We start from the raw sequence: 16,906 nt of genomic DNA, 5'->3' as shown, positions 1-16,906 counted from the left end.
GTCCCGTGTAATGACACAGGGAGTCTACCTAAGGCTGTCTGCTGCCTTCTGAGTGAAGCATGGTGTTTATCTGGAGATAAAGGCGCTTGTGTGGTTGAGTCGCAAATGGAACCAGATACTTGAATGATTGGCAGACAGGCTTGGGCGTTTGTCAGACATTTTCCTTCCAAACGAGTGGCTCGAGCCAGTCACGGTAAGCAAGACGGCTGGCATTATCTGTTGCCCACAATAACATTTGCCCTGTCGGGCAAAAAAAAAAAAAAAATCAGAATTTCGGAAAGCCACCTCGCGGTCGACAGCTTCCCTGGTCATGTTAACACAAGACTCTGCTGGTCATGTTAACACATGAGATTTTTGTTTCGATGTTGTGTCACGAAACGCCTCCACATTCGGAAGATCTGCACTGCTCAGGGAATCCGGTCTTTTTCAGATGACGGAGGTGTGGCGTGTGACATAGTCGTGCACAGGTGAAGTAGCCGTCCAGAGTGCAAGATGGACCCACGGACTTTACTGGAACAGAGCATGATACGATTTCGGGTTCCTTTAGGACATTCCCATTGGTTGAGTTTTGGTGCAAGCATCTGAGAATAATGCTTGCAGTGATCTGAAAGGCCCCCCCCTTTCCAGCCACCTCTCAGGGAGATGCTGAATTTCTTCACATTTCTTCACATACCTGAGTCCAAACAGCATCCTCAGACAGGTCCGACGGAGCAGCAGATCTGGGACCCCGCCTGTCTTCTGTTAAGCCAGACAGGAAAGGAAGCTTCTACCCGTTGAAGCCTATGTTCCTGGTCTGTGAATCTGTAGCCCTCCCCCCCCCGCCCCCCAAGCTTCTCCATCTCCAATGTCACCTCTGTCCGTTCACCCTGAGTATAGATGTGTTCACTTACTGTACATGTTCATTTTTGTTACGTAACAAGCCACACCAAACATAGTGCCTTAGATCAAACACTTGTTATTTATTCTTTGCGTTGCCTGGGTCAGCTCAGCCAGGCTGGGTAGTCTGGGGTGGCCACCTTGCTAACACGGCTGGGGCCTTCGCTAGGATGGTGGGGACAACTGAGGCCTCTCCCCCCCTGGTCTGCTGTCCCCCATGAGGCTCCGCAGCAGGAGAGAGCAGGCACCGGTGTGAAAGCTTTCAACCTGATGCTTGCCTAATGTTTGGCCAAAGCGAGTCAAGGAGTGGAGATAGAGCCTGCCTCATAACGGGAGGGGCTTCAAGGACGTGCACACCAGGAAGGATGCACTTGGCGCCGGTCCGCTCCTTCGCCCTATGTGGTTGTGAGCTCCCTGAGGACGGGGACAAAGTGTGGGTCGCTAGTGCGTCCCCAGAGGGGTCACACCTCCTCGTGTTCAGTACACGCTTGTTGACTTGGATTTACCAAGGAAGGACCCTGCTTGAGAACTTCTTAACGTAGAAATTTCCACACACAAGCAAAAGCAGCAGGAATGGAAGAGTGAACTCCCATTATCTGCCACCGGCTTACACACTTCAGTGCTGACTTAATGTACCGTCATTCTTCCCGCTCGCACACACACTCACACACACATGCGTGTGCCCGCACACACACACACACGCGCGCACATGTACACAGTCACACACACACTCACACACGCATGCGTGTGCCCGCACACATACACACACACGCGCGCACATGTACACAGTCACACACACACTCACACACGCATGCGTGTGCCCGCACACATACACACACGCGCGCGCACATGCACACAGTCACACACACACTCACACACGCATGCGTGTGCCCGCACACATACACACACGCGCACATGCACACAGTCACACACACTCACACACGCATGCGTGTGCCCGCACACATACACACACACGCGCGCACATGCACAGTCACACACACACTCACACACGCATGCGTGTGCCCGCACACATACACACACACGCGCGCACATGCACACAGTCACACACACACTCACACACGCATGCGTGTGCCCGCACACATACACGCGCGCGCACATGCACACAGTCACACACACACTCACACACGCATGCGTGTGCCCGCACACATACACACACGCGCGCGCACATGCACACAGTCACACACACTCACACACGCATGCGTGTGCCCGCACACATACACACACGCGCGCGCACATGCACACAGTCACACACACACTCACACACGCATGCGTGTGCCCGCACACATACACACACGCGCGCGCACATGCACACAGTCACACACACACTCACACACGCATGCGTGTGCCCGCACACATACACACACGCGCGCGCACATGCACACAGTCACACACACACTCACACACGCATGCGTGTGCCCGCACACATACACACACGCGCGCGCACATGCACACAGTCACACACACACACACACACGCATGCGTGTGCCCGCACACATACACGCGCGCGCACATGCACACAGTCACACACACACACACACGCATGCGTGTGCCCGCACACATACATACACACGCGCACGCACATGCACAGTCACACACACTCTCACACACGCACGCGCTCTCACACACGTGCATGCACACACTTATTTTCTGGAATATTGAAAAAAATCACACCATTTCACCCGCAAGTATATGCCATTTTACCTACAAATGCACTTTGATAATGATTTTCTTTTTTTTTAACCTACGTACCACGTTCTGGACAAATTTTTGTGTGGGAAGACCGTGAGAAGCATGTAAGGAAGGAGTAAAGCGGGACTTGAGGATATTAACGTGATTTAAGATTTTTATCATCAAATTCTGGACGAGCTCGACTGAAGGAGTTTGGATGGGGAAAGGAAGGAGAACGAAATGGGAGCCCCAGGCACGCTGAATCTGAGACAGATATGGGACTCAGTCGTAAATATCCGGAGCATCGCCGCGGCGTGGGCTGTCCCAGGGAAGAGGGCACAGCTGGAGATACAGAGCCGGGAGTCACCGGTGTCACAGTGATAACTGACGCGTGGGACAGTTATTCTTACGTGGGTCCAATTTCCTACGTGGTGAGGACCGCACCGAATGCACAGAGCCGCCACGGTCTGGGTGGGTGTGGCAGTAGGGGTGACGATGCCCCAGAGGTGCCCGTAGAAGGGCCAGCTTATGTCTGGGAGCTCACCTGAGACCACTCGCGTTCTCAAACGGAGGTGGCCACACCAGAGGGACTGTAATCCCAGGTCAGTGGTCTTTGTTTTCAGAAGAGGCTCTTGCAAGTAGCATAACAAAGCTTGTTTTGTTTTGTTTTGTTTTGTTTTGTTTTGTTTTGTTTTTTAAACCAAACAGGAAGCAAATGTTCAGTCTGGGGTGATGATGTAAGAGACCGTGTAATAAAAGCTGATACTAAAGAAAGGAGGCATCTCGTTTTAGAGTTTAAAGTGGTGGGGGTCAGTTATTAAATGCGAACACGAACCTGTGTTTTTAATACAGTGTTTTGTGCTATTTTTGGTGGATGATTTTTCAGTAAAGTTCTGCTCAATACTTCATCTGATCAGTTTTTACAGATAAAAAAAAAGACCTATAAATAATGCAAAGCTTCATTATTCGGCTGCGTTTGTATAATTATTTTTTTTTTTTTAATTTTTTTTTTCAACGTTTATTTATTTTTGGGACAGAGAGAGACAGAGCATGAATGGGGGAGGGGCAGAGAGAGAGGGAGACACAGAATTGGAAACAGGCTCCAGGCTCCGAGCCATCAGCCCAGAGCCCGACGCGGGGCTCGAACTCACGGACCGCGAGATCGTGACCTGGCCGAAGTCGGACGCTTAACCGACTGCGCCACCCAGGCGCCCCTGTATAATTATTTTAGATGGATTTTTGTAGACAGATGATTTTTTACTTAGGTCTTCTGAACAGAGATACGGTTTTTGAGTAATTACGTCTGACTTTTCATTATTGAATTGCCAGCTTTTGTTTTTAATTTTGTGCCCCTTCGTTTCGGGAGCAGGCTCGACTCAGGTTGTTGTTTACTGCATCCTACCTAATTATTATGAAACCGGAATCAAATTCCGATAGTCTCAGATTAGAAAGATGTGTGGCGTTTGCGTCTGATTGCACAGAACTCACTGACCGTCATTCTGCTCGTGGTTGTGGTTTATTCTTGTGGCTGCTCTTTATCAGGCTCAAATCGGCCCAAACAAAGAGCCGTGTAGGGCCAAGGTGCCATTGCCTTCTTCCCCGTGGAGTCCAATCATTCCACCCCCTGGTCATTGACCTGAGACAATGTTCATGGAGCATTAGCCACCCAGGGAGCTACCCAAGTTGAGGGTCCAACATTTTTATTGGAGCTTCATTCTGTAGGTTTGGGTGGTTGACAGCTCATGTGCAGGAATCCAGTGTTCAAAGGGGACAGATGCCACTTGACTCCAAGTTCCCACCTTAAATGACCCGGTTGGTCTTTGTGGCATGGCCGGCCCCCACCCTAAGCCTATTGGTTGTGACTGGCCCTGCCCTAAACAAAGACACTCCTATCATGTATCATGTAGATTATCTCCCAGAGGTCACATGCAAAGGCCAAGTTCTTTATTGTACATCGTCTAGCTCCAAAATCTTATTATTTCAGCATGTCATCAATATAAAAATGACGAATGAGATAGTTCACTTTTTTCCTGGTTTGTTTTTGTACTGTCTTCAAACCTCACCGCACCTTATGCGCTTAGGGCACATCTCCGTTCAGAGCAGCCCTTGTTCAAGGGTGCCCTCGTCTCCTGTGTCTGGTGGCTGGTTGGTCAGCCCAGCCCTGTACATACAAGTGGGGGATGAGCTTTTTCAAGATTGCGAAGACACACTCTCGCACAGCATTGGGGAGTGGGAGATATCTTAACGGAAATGTATCCAGAACGGGTGTATTTTGCCAGCCCCGGGTCCCTTCCCACCCTCTGGGAAAGCCAGGGCACTACTTTGGAGGCTGTTTATGGTCCCCTATCTATCTCTGGCTGACTACACAGATTAGTTGGATTGGATTTCAATAAAGATGATTTTATTTTATCTCTTTTAATTGGAAATGCCTTTGTTTGGGCTCATCGTTATTATTTTTTAGTGTTGTTTAAATCACCCTTAACGTGACAACGTGCCTACTTTGTGAAGGGCACACTCCCAGCGGGCTCTTTACCGGGTCTGCACGCTGTGTCGTTAATATTTATCACACGAGTTCAACGCCGGTTGTGTTTTGGGAAAACGTTGCTCTGGTTGGTTTGTGAAATTATAACCTTGATGTGGCGTTTTTAGGAATTTGATTCACTACCCATCTCTAACTTTGATGTGTGCCTTATGGAAACGTAAAGCTAATCTATACAGAATGTTGGTTTCTTATTACTGTATGTAATACACATTTCAGCATGCAAATTTGGGTTAAAAGTGAAGGATGCTTTCTCTAAATTCACCAAACTTTCACCAGAAAGTGTGACTATTTCACAGGAAGAAAGAAAGAAAGAAAGAAAGAAAGAAAGAAAGAAAGAAAGAAAGAAAGAAAGAGAAAAAAGGAAGGAAGGAAGGAAGGAAGGAAGGAAGGAAGGAAGGAAGGAAGGAAGGAAGGAAGGAAGGAAGGAAAATTAGGTATACATCTTAATGGAAGTTTTTTCTCACCACGGAAGCAGTGATCATGGGTTTAATATGTCTCCATTGGGTGCAAAACCCCACAGGCTTACAGAAAATTCAACTGCACTCTTGACCCACTTTCTCTAAGAAGTTCTCTGCTGAAAGGACTTTCTCCAAATTCAAATATTTATAAGCTGTTTTGTAAACATCTTGAGTTTGAATAAATATTGCTTGAAGTGGTTATTGAATTCGAAAAACCACAATGATAACCAAAATGGCCCATGTGACTCTCTGCCGAGGTTAGCACTGAGCTAAGCCTTCTGGTGTCTTGACATTTTGGAGTTTTTTGTTTGTTTTTTTTTTAGTTTGGAGACTGTGCGTCACTGCCTGCTGGGGCTTACCTCCTGTGGCTCGCCTCGGCACTCATTAAAGAAAAATAACTTTCTCGAAGCAGTTTAGGTATAGGCAATACGTAGAGTGTACTTGTAGTGTGTGCGTATACTCATCAAAATTCTTTTGGAAATTGCAATGCAGAAAGCAAGACAGATTTCGTGGGCTGTCACCTGTGCAGCTGGCAGGACAGGTGAGCTCACTAAGCCAATGGAGGTGCTCCCTCGTGCCCGCCCGTCTGAATGAGCCGTGTGAACTAATTGCTGACCTATGTACTGAATGCATGTTGTCCTGTGAACGCTTTCTCCCCTTCTTCCCGCATGGTCCACTGCTCTGTACCTGATTATCTCTGAAAATCACACTGGCAGCCACAGGAGCCATGCAGACCACAGCTTTTGTTACGGTTCCTACTGTCATGGAAACTCAAAATCATTCCCCTCGTCAGTTTCATCCTTAGACGCCCTCCCTACTTGTATGTGGCCCTCCCTGCAAATACCCTGTAACAGAAACTCCAGGGACTGATCACACCCTAGGAAGCTAATCGTTTTTAATAACTTCCATTAAGATTGGCTTTCCTCAGAGATTTCTCGATAGAAATGCAAATGTTCTTTGCATTTTTCTTCCCCAAATGAGATCCCTGGGAATTGGAAAGTTTTAATGTAACTCAAAGAATGGAAAACTCATCAGTTCCAGAGCGTAGACCGCCCCGCCCGGCACCTTTTACACGATCATGACCTGGGGCTCAGACATCTGGAATGATCAGAAGTGCTGAGAATTCCTCAAATCACCAAGGAACAGAAAGGCCAGGGAAGCTTTTGAATCACATCAACGATTCCCAGTAAATGTATTTACTCCGTAGATTTAACTGTTGTTGTTGTTGGTAATTTCAAAGTAAAAATCAGTATTTCGTCACAGAGCCTGTGCGTATATTTCAAAAATAATACTTGCTGTGGTTTCTACTTGCAGAGAGCTTGATTTCAGAAGGTTATGTAAATCAAAAAACAGGGGTTTGTTGTCGCTGCCTGTTATTCCATTATAAAAAGGCATCAGTTACCGTTTGGACCTGCTAGAAAGTCAGGTGTATTTGTAAGTACCTATCTGATGGAACACTGGCTTTTTATACCTAGTAATGGGCCAAATTAAGTAATGGTTTCTCATAGACACTTCCCCACCCCCTACATGCACACACGCTCACACACAGTCTTCTTTTTCATTTCCTGCATCAATGAGCTAATCTCGCAAGGGAAGTGATATACAAGGATTTTGACTCTTGTGTTACTTCAAGGCAAGAGAAACAATAATAAATATTGAGAAAAGAAAGCTAATTTGTACTTAGAGCATTTTAATATAGATAATGTTTTTCAAAATCAATATAAGCCAGTTGGCTTTTGCCAGATTTCTTTTATTACAGAGATTAAAAATAACCCAGGTCCAGATTTTATATATATATATATATATATATATATATATATATATATATATATATACATACATATATATATATAGTAACTGCATTTTCTCGACTTGCTAGGATGAGATCTTAAAATACCATTCATAACATGTTTTAAACATCTATATAGGACTTGATACTTATTTTCTCATGGTCTAGTAGATTTAGGGGAAATAATGCTCAGATATATGCCAAGACCAGCAGATAGATCCGGAAGTTTCCACACAGAGTCCATTCATTCTGCTTATGGAGTTTGGATACCACTTTAATTAATTTTTGTTTGTGTCAGATGGAATTTTCTTGAAGGCAGCATTTTGGGCTTATGCGTTTCTACAGTAGATGGAGCGTATTTCCAATGAAAACAGCGGCAAGGCAAAAACCCTATTTTGCCTTCCCTCAATTAATCAAATCTATGTAGAATTATATTGAATCTGTTTTTGTCAAACGCTGGTGTTCACGTTAATGCTCAAATGCCAGGCTGGTCTGTGTTTGCCAGTGTGTTAGCCTCGCTTTCTGAGCCAAGGTTTTAGACTTGGGGCTGGTCGAAGGCACCCATAGGCGACTCCATACTCCAGTAAAAGTCTCTCCAGCCTTCCAGTGAAATTATAATTACACAAAAGGAGTATTTTAGGGCTCGGAACTTCTATTTCTAATTTCAAATTGTTGCTAGTAGCCATTTTTTTCCATTAAAGTTAACTTTTTTTTTTTTTTTAACTGGTACGGAGGAGAATTTTTTAAACTTTTTTTAATGGTTTATTATTTTAAGGGCATTTTATTTTATTTTAAAAAATTTTAATGTTTATTTTTTGAGGGGGGCAGAGAGAGACAGAGTGTGAGTCGGGGGCAGGGGGAGAAAGAGAGAGAGGGAGACACAGAATCCGAAGCAGGCTCCAGGCTCCAAGCTGTCAGCACAGAGCCCGATGCGGGGCTCGAACTCACGAACCATGAGATCAAGACCTGAGCTGAAGCCGGACACTCAACTGACTGAGCCGCCCAGGCACTGCTTAGGGGCTTTTTAAAAGGGGGGTTCCTCCCTGCTTTATGGAGATGGTCCCGGCTTTTGAGGTCTTGGGTGCTTCTAAGGATTCGATAGAAAACGTAACACTCAGGACCAAAGCAAAGAGCACCAAGTCTCCTGTGTGTGTACCGAGTTGCATTCAGCTCCCTGGAGACGGCGGGATGCTGTGCCTCCCACCCCCTTCCCATCCACCGGGTGGAAGGCAGGGTCACCCCCTTCTCCCTGTCCACTGGCCTCCTTGGTGGGACCGCTTCGGCGTTGGCTAGTTTTCCAAACCTAGAACTGATTGAGGGTGTGGGTGGAAGTGGGTCTGCACCCACGTGCACCAGCATGGGCTCCACGTCACCTTGGGGGTGACGGCACCCATCCACACACATGCAGGCAGGGGGAACACCATTCCTGAGCTGGGCTGGTCCCCTCATGCACCGGTGGGATTCGTAGGTCTCATGACAAACCGGTAAAGACCTTACCTTCCCATCACGTTCTAAACAGCCATTGGCGGCTATGTGACCCCGCAGCCTTCCGCGCTTTGTGTCGAAACTCGATTTTAAAAGTATTTAAGCCACCGATGCAAAATGAGTTTAAGAAATGGATTCTTTTTCTCTCTAGTAGTTTTCTGAAGGTCCACCAGAAAACACCGCCAGGAGTAGTAAGTTTATATCTTGGTACAAACGTGCTCCGTCACGCAAAGTGCCGCCTGGTCCAAGTCAGAGAGGCACTCGGGGAGGGTCCTTAGAGGGTCCTGGAGACCAGTCCTTCCCACGCCTTGAAGAATCTGCCCCCACCCCCCCACCGTGCCTGTTTTCCTGTTTCTCAACACACTGGATGTGCTTCTCCCCTCCCCTCACGACCTTCCCTTCCCCCCTTCTCTCCCTTTCCTCCCCTTCTCTGATCTTCTCCACAGGTGGGGGTTGGGGAGTGTATTGTTTCCATTCAAGGATATGTGTCCCCAAACCACTAGGGCACAAGGTAGACAGACACCACACGGGCTCTGCCGCTGGCTTGTTCTGTGTCTGACCTTCAGTAACTTTTCTACTAACGTCATAACTGGAAAATTGTGATAACGCACTGCGCCTAATTTAAGGGACCTCTTTCTTTGTGCTTCTGACCTTAAAGATGCTGTGTTTTAATGGGCTAACCCCATTAAAGGCAGAAGGTAGTCTGCTTTTAGAAAGTAACTAGTCTGTGAGCATCTGTGTGGATGATCCTTTGTGATGTTTCCAAGGCGATTTTTTTAATGGCCTTCCTTTTACTTCTAAAAGACACTTGTAACGGGCTATCCGATTTACTCTGTTTTCTCTCTCCTCTCTTTTCAAAAGCCGCATGCTAGGGGTAAGATCTATGTCCAGAGTCAAGGTAAGAATTTTAAAATGTACGTATTTTTAATTTTTTTTTTCAACGTTTATTTATTTTTGGGACAGAGAGAGACAGAGCATGAACGGGGGAGGGGCAGAGAGAGAGGGAGACACAGAATCGGAAACAGGCTCCAGGCTCTGAGCCATCAGCCCAGAGCCTGACGCGGGGCTCGAACTCACGGACCGCGAGATCGTGACCTGGCTGAAGTCGGATGCTTAACCGACAGCGCCACCCAGGTGCCCCAAATGTACGTATTTTTAAAACATGAGTCCATTCAGAGACCTGTCCTGAAGTGTTTGTGGATACAAACACTTACCTAATAATGATTAGTAGAATGGGTATGCTGGGTATTTCCTTACCTAATACCTAATAATGATTAGACTTACCTAATAATGATTAGTAGAATGGGTATGCTGGGTATTTCCTTACACGCAGATGAAGGACAGACATGAGAGCATTATAAAAGGGTCATTTAAATGCAGTTCAGTTAACACTTTCCACCAGCAGAAGCACGGTGCGCGCTCTCGATGGCGTGTTTACAACAGGAGACCCGAGTGTGTCTCTTTTAGTTGGGATGAGGGGAAGTGCACCCCCGCTTCCTGCCCTCACCCCATCCCAGCCTTTCAGGAAGCTCTCAGCATCTCCTAAACACAGTGAGGAAACCACTGTCTTATTTTTTTCTAATGTTCATTTATTTATTTTGAGAGAGAGAGAGAGAGAGCAGAGGAGGGGCAGAGGGAGAGGATCCCAAGCAGGCTCCGCACTGTCAGCACAGAGCCCGACACGGGGCTCGAACTCGCATACCGTGAGATCGTGACGCGAGCCGAAATCAAGAGTCAGACGCTCAACCCGCAGAGCCACCCAGGCGCCTGAAAGTGCTGTATTATTGTTTACACAACAGAAATCACAGAAAGAAGTGGCTCCAAAGAACGTGTAGCTGCAAGCTTAGGTCAGCACAGGTGTTGCGGCCAAGGCCATGGGTTCTAGTTTCGTGAGGAGTTTTCCAAGGTGCTGAGCCCCAGAGGGGCCCGGGTCCCCCAAATCCCACCTCAGCTGCACGGTATAAATCCTCTAGGGGGTTCGGTGATATTTGTAGCAGAAGAATCACTTATCAAATAAACCCTTTCTTGGAACTCCCACTTTAAAAAGAGATGCCGTGACTCAGTACGTACAGAAGGCGTGTGAGTGTCAGGGCAGGTGTGGGGTTAACACCTCCCTGTTCCTCCGTCGTGGCCTGATTTATAGCTGGGGAGCACATGGGTGCACCACGAAAACACGGCTTTGAAGCACACATGGGTTTGGATGCAGCCTCTACCCCCTACGCCCTGAGTCGCTGTGAACACTGTTTGAACCTCCGTGAACCTTAGTTTCCAGCCGGATAAACCGGAGGGGTCAGTCTGCCTGACGAAGCTTTAAGGGTTTCCAGGAGTGTGTGGGCGCCTGTGCCCAGGGCAGGCATGCGTGCATGCTCATTAAGTAGGACAAACCTGAGTAAATCTGCATAGCTCAGGGCAGATGACAGTCTCACAGGTACATTGCAGACAAGGTTACATGACTTAACTTACATTTCATAAAATGTCAAATTTTCCCCGTTACCAAGACAAGCTGTTAAGCGTTGCCTCTGAATTTTCTACATCTTAAGATGTGCAACTCAGAGAATGTTAAACTTAAATCCATCCGAGGCGATGACACAGATAACAGGATGTGTGATTTGGAGAGGGTTGAGATTAGGAATTTTAGATTAAGAGGTAATTGCTACAGGGGGGCTGTGTTTTAGAGGCCCGTAACCTGCATGCATTTTTTAGGGACTCGCGTTTTCCATGACCTGGCGATTGTCCCGCCCAGTAACAGATGGTGAGGTTGAGGAGGTGCACCTTTTCTAGTTGGGGACCCGTGGGCTCCCATGCTGGAGGGATGAACAGGTGTTCACAAAGCACTCAGAACGTTGAGTTCTTTGTAAGAACCACTCATGAGACCATTATGTAAACATCAGCACGAAATAGCTGGTTATTTCTCATCATCACGGACTTTCTTTCTCTTTCCCAGGAATCGTGACAGGACCAAACTCTGCCTTTAACTGGAACACCTTTCTTCGCCAGTCAGGTGAGAGATGAATCTTGTTACATGAGTTTGACTGGAGTACATCTTGTCACTGGCGTCGGGTACATGGTATGCTCACGTGGTTTTGGAAAAGAGGCCCAAAGAAAGGGGCTTCCTCAGGTCAAAGAACTCTAGGTTTTAGGTGAACAAGGGAAGAAGGTAGCAGGAATGGGAGCCAGACAGGATTAGGACAAACGTGGCTTCTCTCCGTTTCCGGAGACGTCATTAGTGGTCTCATCCTTGGGAGAGCAGGAGGAAGCACGGGTTTGTAGGAGGATTTTTAAAATCTGTTCTGGGTTCAAATCTTCTATTAGATACATGTATATACGGGGGCACCTGGGTGGCTCAGTGGGTTAAGTGTCCGACTCTTGATTTTGGCTCAGGTCATGATCTCACTGTTCATGAGATCAAGTCCCACATCCAACACTATGCCAACAGCACGAAGCCTGCTTGGGATTCTCTCTCTCTCTGTCTGTCTCTCTCTCTCTCTCTCTCTCTCTCTGCCCCTCCTCTGCTCACGTGCTCTCTTTCAAAATAAGTAAACTAAAAAAAAAAGGTACCTGTATATATGTGAATATTTTCTCCTATTTCCTCTGGTTTACCTTTTCATTTTCTCCTAGTTCACCCATTTTTATTTAATGGTTAATTAGCACTGTTTGAGCCCTAAGAAACCTTTGCCTGTTCACAGTTCACAGAGATATTTCCCCTATTTCTTTTCCTCCAGAGGAGGAAGTGTTTTAGTGTTTTGGCTCTTTCATTAGGATCATAATCCATCTGAAATTAATTTTTAATGGACTGAGCCACCCAGGCCCTTCCATCTGAAGTTAATTTTTGTTGTTGTTGTTTTTTTTAATTTTTTAAAATGTTTATTTTTGAGAGAGACAGAGACACATTGTGAGTGGGTTAGGGGTAGAGAGAGAGGGAGACACAGAATCCGAAACAGGCTCCAGGCTCCGAGCTGTCAGCACAGAGCCCGATGCAGGGCTTGAACTCACGAGCCGTGAGATGGTGACCTGAGCCGAAGTCGGACACTCAACCGACGGAGCCACCCAGGTGCCCCTGAAGTTCATTTTCATGTGTGGTGTGAGATAGGGAGGAAATTCATTTCTTTCTGAAAGTGGTTCTAGTCTCGTTCGTTGAAAGTGTTTTTCTTTCTCCGTCGAAATGCTTTGCTGAAAATCAGCTTTCCATCTACCAGTGTCCGTTGATCTATGTACGTCTGTCCTTATGCTGATATCACGTTGTCTCCTGCTGTTGGTTTATATAGCATGTCGAGAAATCAGGTAGTGTGAGTCGACAGCTCTGTGTCGGCTAACCTAGGTTTTTTGCATTTCTGTATACACTTAATACACCTTGTCAGTCTCTATAAAATCTATAGGTCAAGTTAGGGAGAATTGACATCTTAAAAATAATTTGTCTTAAAATCTATGAACATGATATATCTGTCCTCTTATCTAAGTCTCATTTATCTTCATAATGATTTGTACAGGCCTTTATGCCTTTTTTAAAAAAATTATTCTTAGGGATTTTATTATCTTTGTTGCTATTATAAAGGCCTTTTAAGTTTTACTTTTGAATTGTTTGTTGCTAATATGTAAAAACACAATTGAGTTTCGACATTATATTCTGAAATCTTACGCACTGACTTATTAATTCTAATTACATCATGAGCTTCAATTCCTTTATAGTGTTATTTTGAATTCTGTAAACTTATTTGATCCGTCCCTTCTTAAACTTTTGGATATGTAGTGGCAGAAATGCTAGGATTTCAGTCTTCGTATATTTGCCAAGTTGTTGTCTTTGGAATACCTAAAAACAGAAGCTGTGGGTTAGGTTATGCCCTTAAGCAGAGCGTTCATACCTGTGTGCAATGTCTCCTGGAAAGGTAGCATAAATGTGCATGTCTGTCAGCCATGCTGTGAGGGCGCCATTTTCCCTACACGTGGTGGAAGTTAACAGTCTAGCCTTTGTATCTTATGTATATGGTACGATTCAAGTGCAGTCACAATGTTGAAACAAAACTTTGTCGCACAACATCTTTAAATGTAGAGAGTTTGCTGTCCACAGATGAGGCCCCTAAGAGTATACTATTGGGGATTATCACTCCCCTATAGTCTGACCAACCCGGTAGCTCTGCTCAAGATGTGGGAACAGCTGAATGGACTCACCAAATGCAATGTCAAGTTTCGGAATACCTCTGTTTTAACCTGAACTGCTTCTCCCAAGAGTCAACGGTGCGAGGGGACTGTAGGTGGGGAGCTGACGTTGCAAGCCCGCTGGTAACTTCGGAGAAGAGGCTGGAAAGACAAGACTCCAGGCCCCGTCTGCAGCCAGCCTCTGCGTAGCTGGTTTTCGCTCCAAGCACGGCAGACAAAAGCCCATGCCCCCACACACACCGAACGTCAGAGTCAGGTTCCCTTGGAAGAAGAACATTTCCAAGCATTTTATTAGAAACGTTTTTTTTGTTGTTGTTTTTTTTTGTTTTTTTTTATTTTTTTTTAACGTTTACTTATTTTTGAGACAGAGAGACAGAGCATGAACGGGGGAGGGTCAGAGAGAGAGGCAGACACAGAATCTGAAACAGGCTCCAGGCTCTGAGCTGTCAGCACAGAGCCCGACGCGGGGCTCGAACTCACGGACGGTGAGATCATGAGCTGAGCCGAAGTCGGCCGCCCAACCGACTGAGCCACCCAGGCGGCCCAGAAACGGTTTTTGAAGTGCATCCATCAACCTCAGGGCCAGCAGCAGGGCCGTCCTCTGCCTCGCAAGTGAACCCTTCTGTCCCTCTGCTCTGTCACGCCAGCAGGTGTGGGCCATTATTCAGAACCGGTGCGCCCATTTGAAATCGCCTCTTGTGCAGTGACTTCATCGTCCATATCTCACGGGACGCCCGTTGTGGTGTGCCTAAGAGTCATAATCCCAACGGGGGAGAGATTTCTCATCAAGCCCAGAGTCTCATGGCTCATCATTTCTCAGGTCTTCCTACCAAGTGATTAACGGAACAGCCGGGAGACATTCAAGACGCCTCAAGACGGCCCTTCCCGCAGAGACCCGCTTGGCGGCTCCGTCTCGACGTGGACAACTACACGCTGTAACTGTGTCCAGGATACACGGCAGAGGCGAGCTCGCTGGGGTCGTGGTAGCCGGCTCTGTCGGATCTTGGCGCAAGGGTGGATGCGGAATTCATCGGCGTCTCCGGGTTTGGTGACCAGGCGTCCAATCTCATTTGTGGAGCCGTTTATCTTTGTCGCAGGTGACTCTGGAGAGAGACTGCCTTCCCCACCCATCCTCGATCGTACCCTGGCCTCCACAGCCCGTGATGGTGATTTGTCACTTCTGCTTTGAGCTTCAGACAGCAAAGACAGAAGAGACGGTGAATTGGACACAGACTGTTAGTGATCGAATACTCACCCGCAGAATCCTTGTGAACTGTGTAACCTTGCGATCAAGGGGAGGGGGTGGGGAAGGGCCTTGGTTAGCAGCCCAGACCCACAGGGGGGTACTCGATTAGTCACCAAAGTGTAGGGTCTGTTTCCTCAGTATCTGATGTCGATTTGATGATGCATCCTTCCTCACGGTATGACACAGGTTTTGCCAAAAATACTCAGTTCTCTCTCCAAGTCCTAAGTTTCAAATTACTGAATCTTTTGAGTGCAAAACATTGCTTTTATGCTAACCAGATTCCATTTTCCAACAAATCAACTAGAAAAAATAAAGACTAAAGTAGAAGGGCACCTGGGTAGCTCAGTCGGTTAAGCGTCCGACTTCGGCTCAGGTCATGATCTCCTAGTTTGTGAGTTTGAACCCCGCGTCGGGCTCTGTGCTGATGGCTCAGAGCCTGGAGCCTGCTTCAGATTCTGTGTCTCCTTCTCTCTCTGCCCCTCCCCCACTTGTGCTCTGTCTCTCTCTATTAAAAATAAATAAATGTAAAAAAAAAACCGACTAAAGTAGAATTTTTTCACATGATATTTACAATAGTTATCCTGATCAGGAAATAAAAGCACAGACCTCAGGTTGGTTACCTTGGAGTTTGTGCATTTGCAGGTACAACTTAAACATTGTTATGGTTCAGTGATGGATGATTCTTGCTTCTCGATGGCAGTGACCGACACATCGAAAGTTAGTGATTCTTTGTTGGTCATCAAACCCCAAAACTATGAAACCTTAAATTTGACCGTACCTTCCCAGTGTTCTATTTCCCGTTTTACTCAATTTCTATTGTTAACTTGTCTATTTCATTTTCTGCCTCTCTCCTTTTGTAAACTCTACTTCTATTTTCCTGTGTTTCATATGGAGAATTCACGTTACCAGATCCCGCGATATAGCCACAGCCTCCAAATCAGATTTTGCAGCTAACATTCACCATGTCTAATGCACTCAACTGAAGTTCTTGGATTCTTTTCTCCTTATGATAACCCGTGAGAAAAATACACAGAAGACAGCAGAGAACGTGGCTCACTGCGGACTGGGTTTGTGTCGTGGAGTCATCTGACGAATCACCGGGGGGCTGGGCAGTGGGACCGGCACCTAGCCTGCCGGGGCCCATACGGTGCCAGACCGCAAGAGCGACTCACTCTGTTTTGGAGACAAAAATACCACTCTCCAGGAAATGGTAACATCGGAAGGACGGACGTGTAAATCGTGCATTTGTGAGGGATGAGTTCAGACCTTGAGTCACGGTAAACGTGGCTGCTCATAGAAAAACAAAGGGAAGAAAACTCAGTGTGGAGTTAAAAGGAAGAAATGAAATCCACTAAAACGTTGCCGAGGCGTCTGCATCACCTCCAGATGTCCACGGGCCAATTTCTTTTAGTTCTGTTTTGAAATCTAAGAATGGCCACCGTATGTGCCCGTAACCCCGGCCAAGGACACAAGGGGAGTCTGTGCTTCTGTGTGCTGCTTCGGCACATGCTTGTTTGATCATGATTTTCCAGCTGTTATCTTTATGTCTTTGACAATGCTACCGTTGTGTGTGAGAAGCGCACAGAAGCTGTTCAAACCCAAAAGCTGCGTCTGCATTTTATTTTTAAAGATCTTGGAAGTCCTAGAATAAAGCAGAGCATTTAGTC

At 46.6% G+C, this 16,906-nt stretch overlaps 1 protein-coding gene across 9 annotated transcripts in view; it reads left to right on the top strand.

The window, feature by feature from the left end:
• The window catches only part of GLT1D1 (glycosyltransferase 1 domain containing 1), a 94,210-nt gene that overhangs the window by 39,055 nt on the left and 38,249 nt on the right, over positions 1 to 16,906 (top strand). For all 9 annotated transcript variants that reach the window (XM_045041658.1, XM_045041653.1, XM_006938365.4 and 6 more), the window contains 2 exons: positions 9,701 to 9,737; positions 11,784 to 11,840. In XM_045041658.1, coding sequence (XP_044897593.1) covers positions 9,701 to 9,737; positions 11,784 to 11,840 — 94 coding nt within the window. The remainder of the gene's footprint in view (positions 1 to 9,700; positions 9,738 to 11,783; positions 11,841 to 16,906) is intronic.

This window comes from Felis catus, chromosome D3 (genome assembly GCF_018350175.1).
Source record: "Felis catus isolate Fca126 chromosome D3, F.catus_Fca126_mat1.0, whole genome shotgun sequence".
In the NCBI taxonomy this organism is placed as follows: domain Eukaryota; kingdom Metazoa; phylum Chordata; class Mammalia; order Carnivora; family Felidae; genus Felis; species Felis catus.
This window is presented reverse-complemented; position numbering and strand designations above follow the sequence as displayed.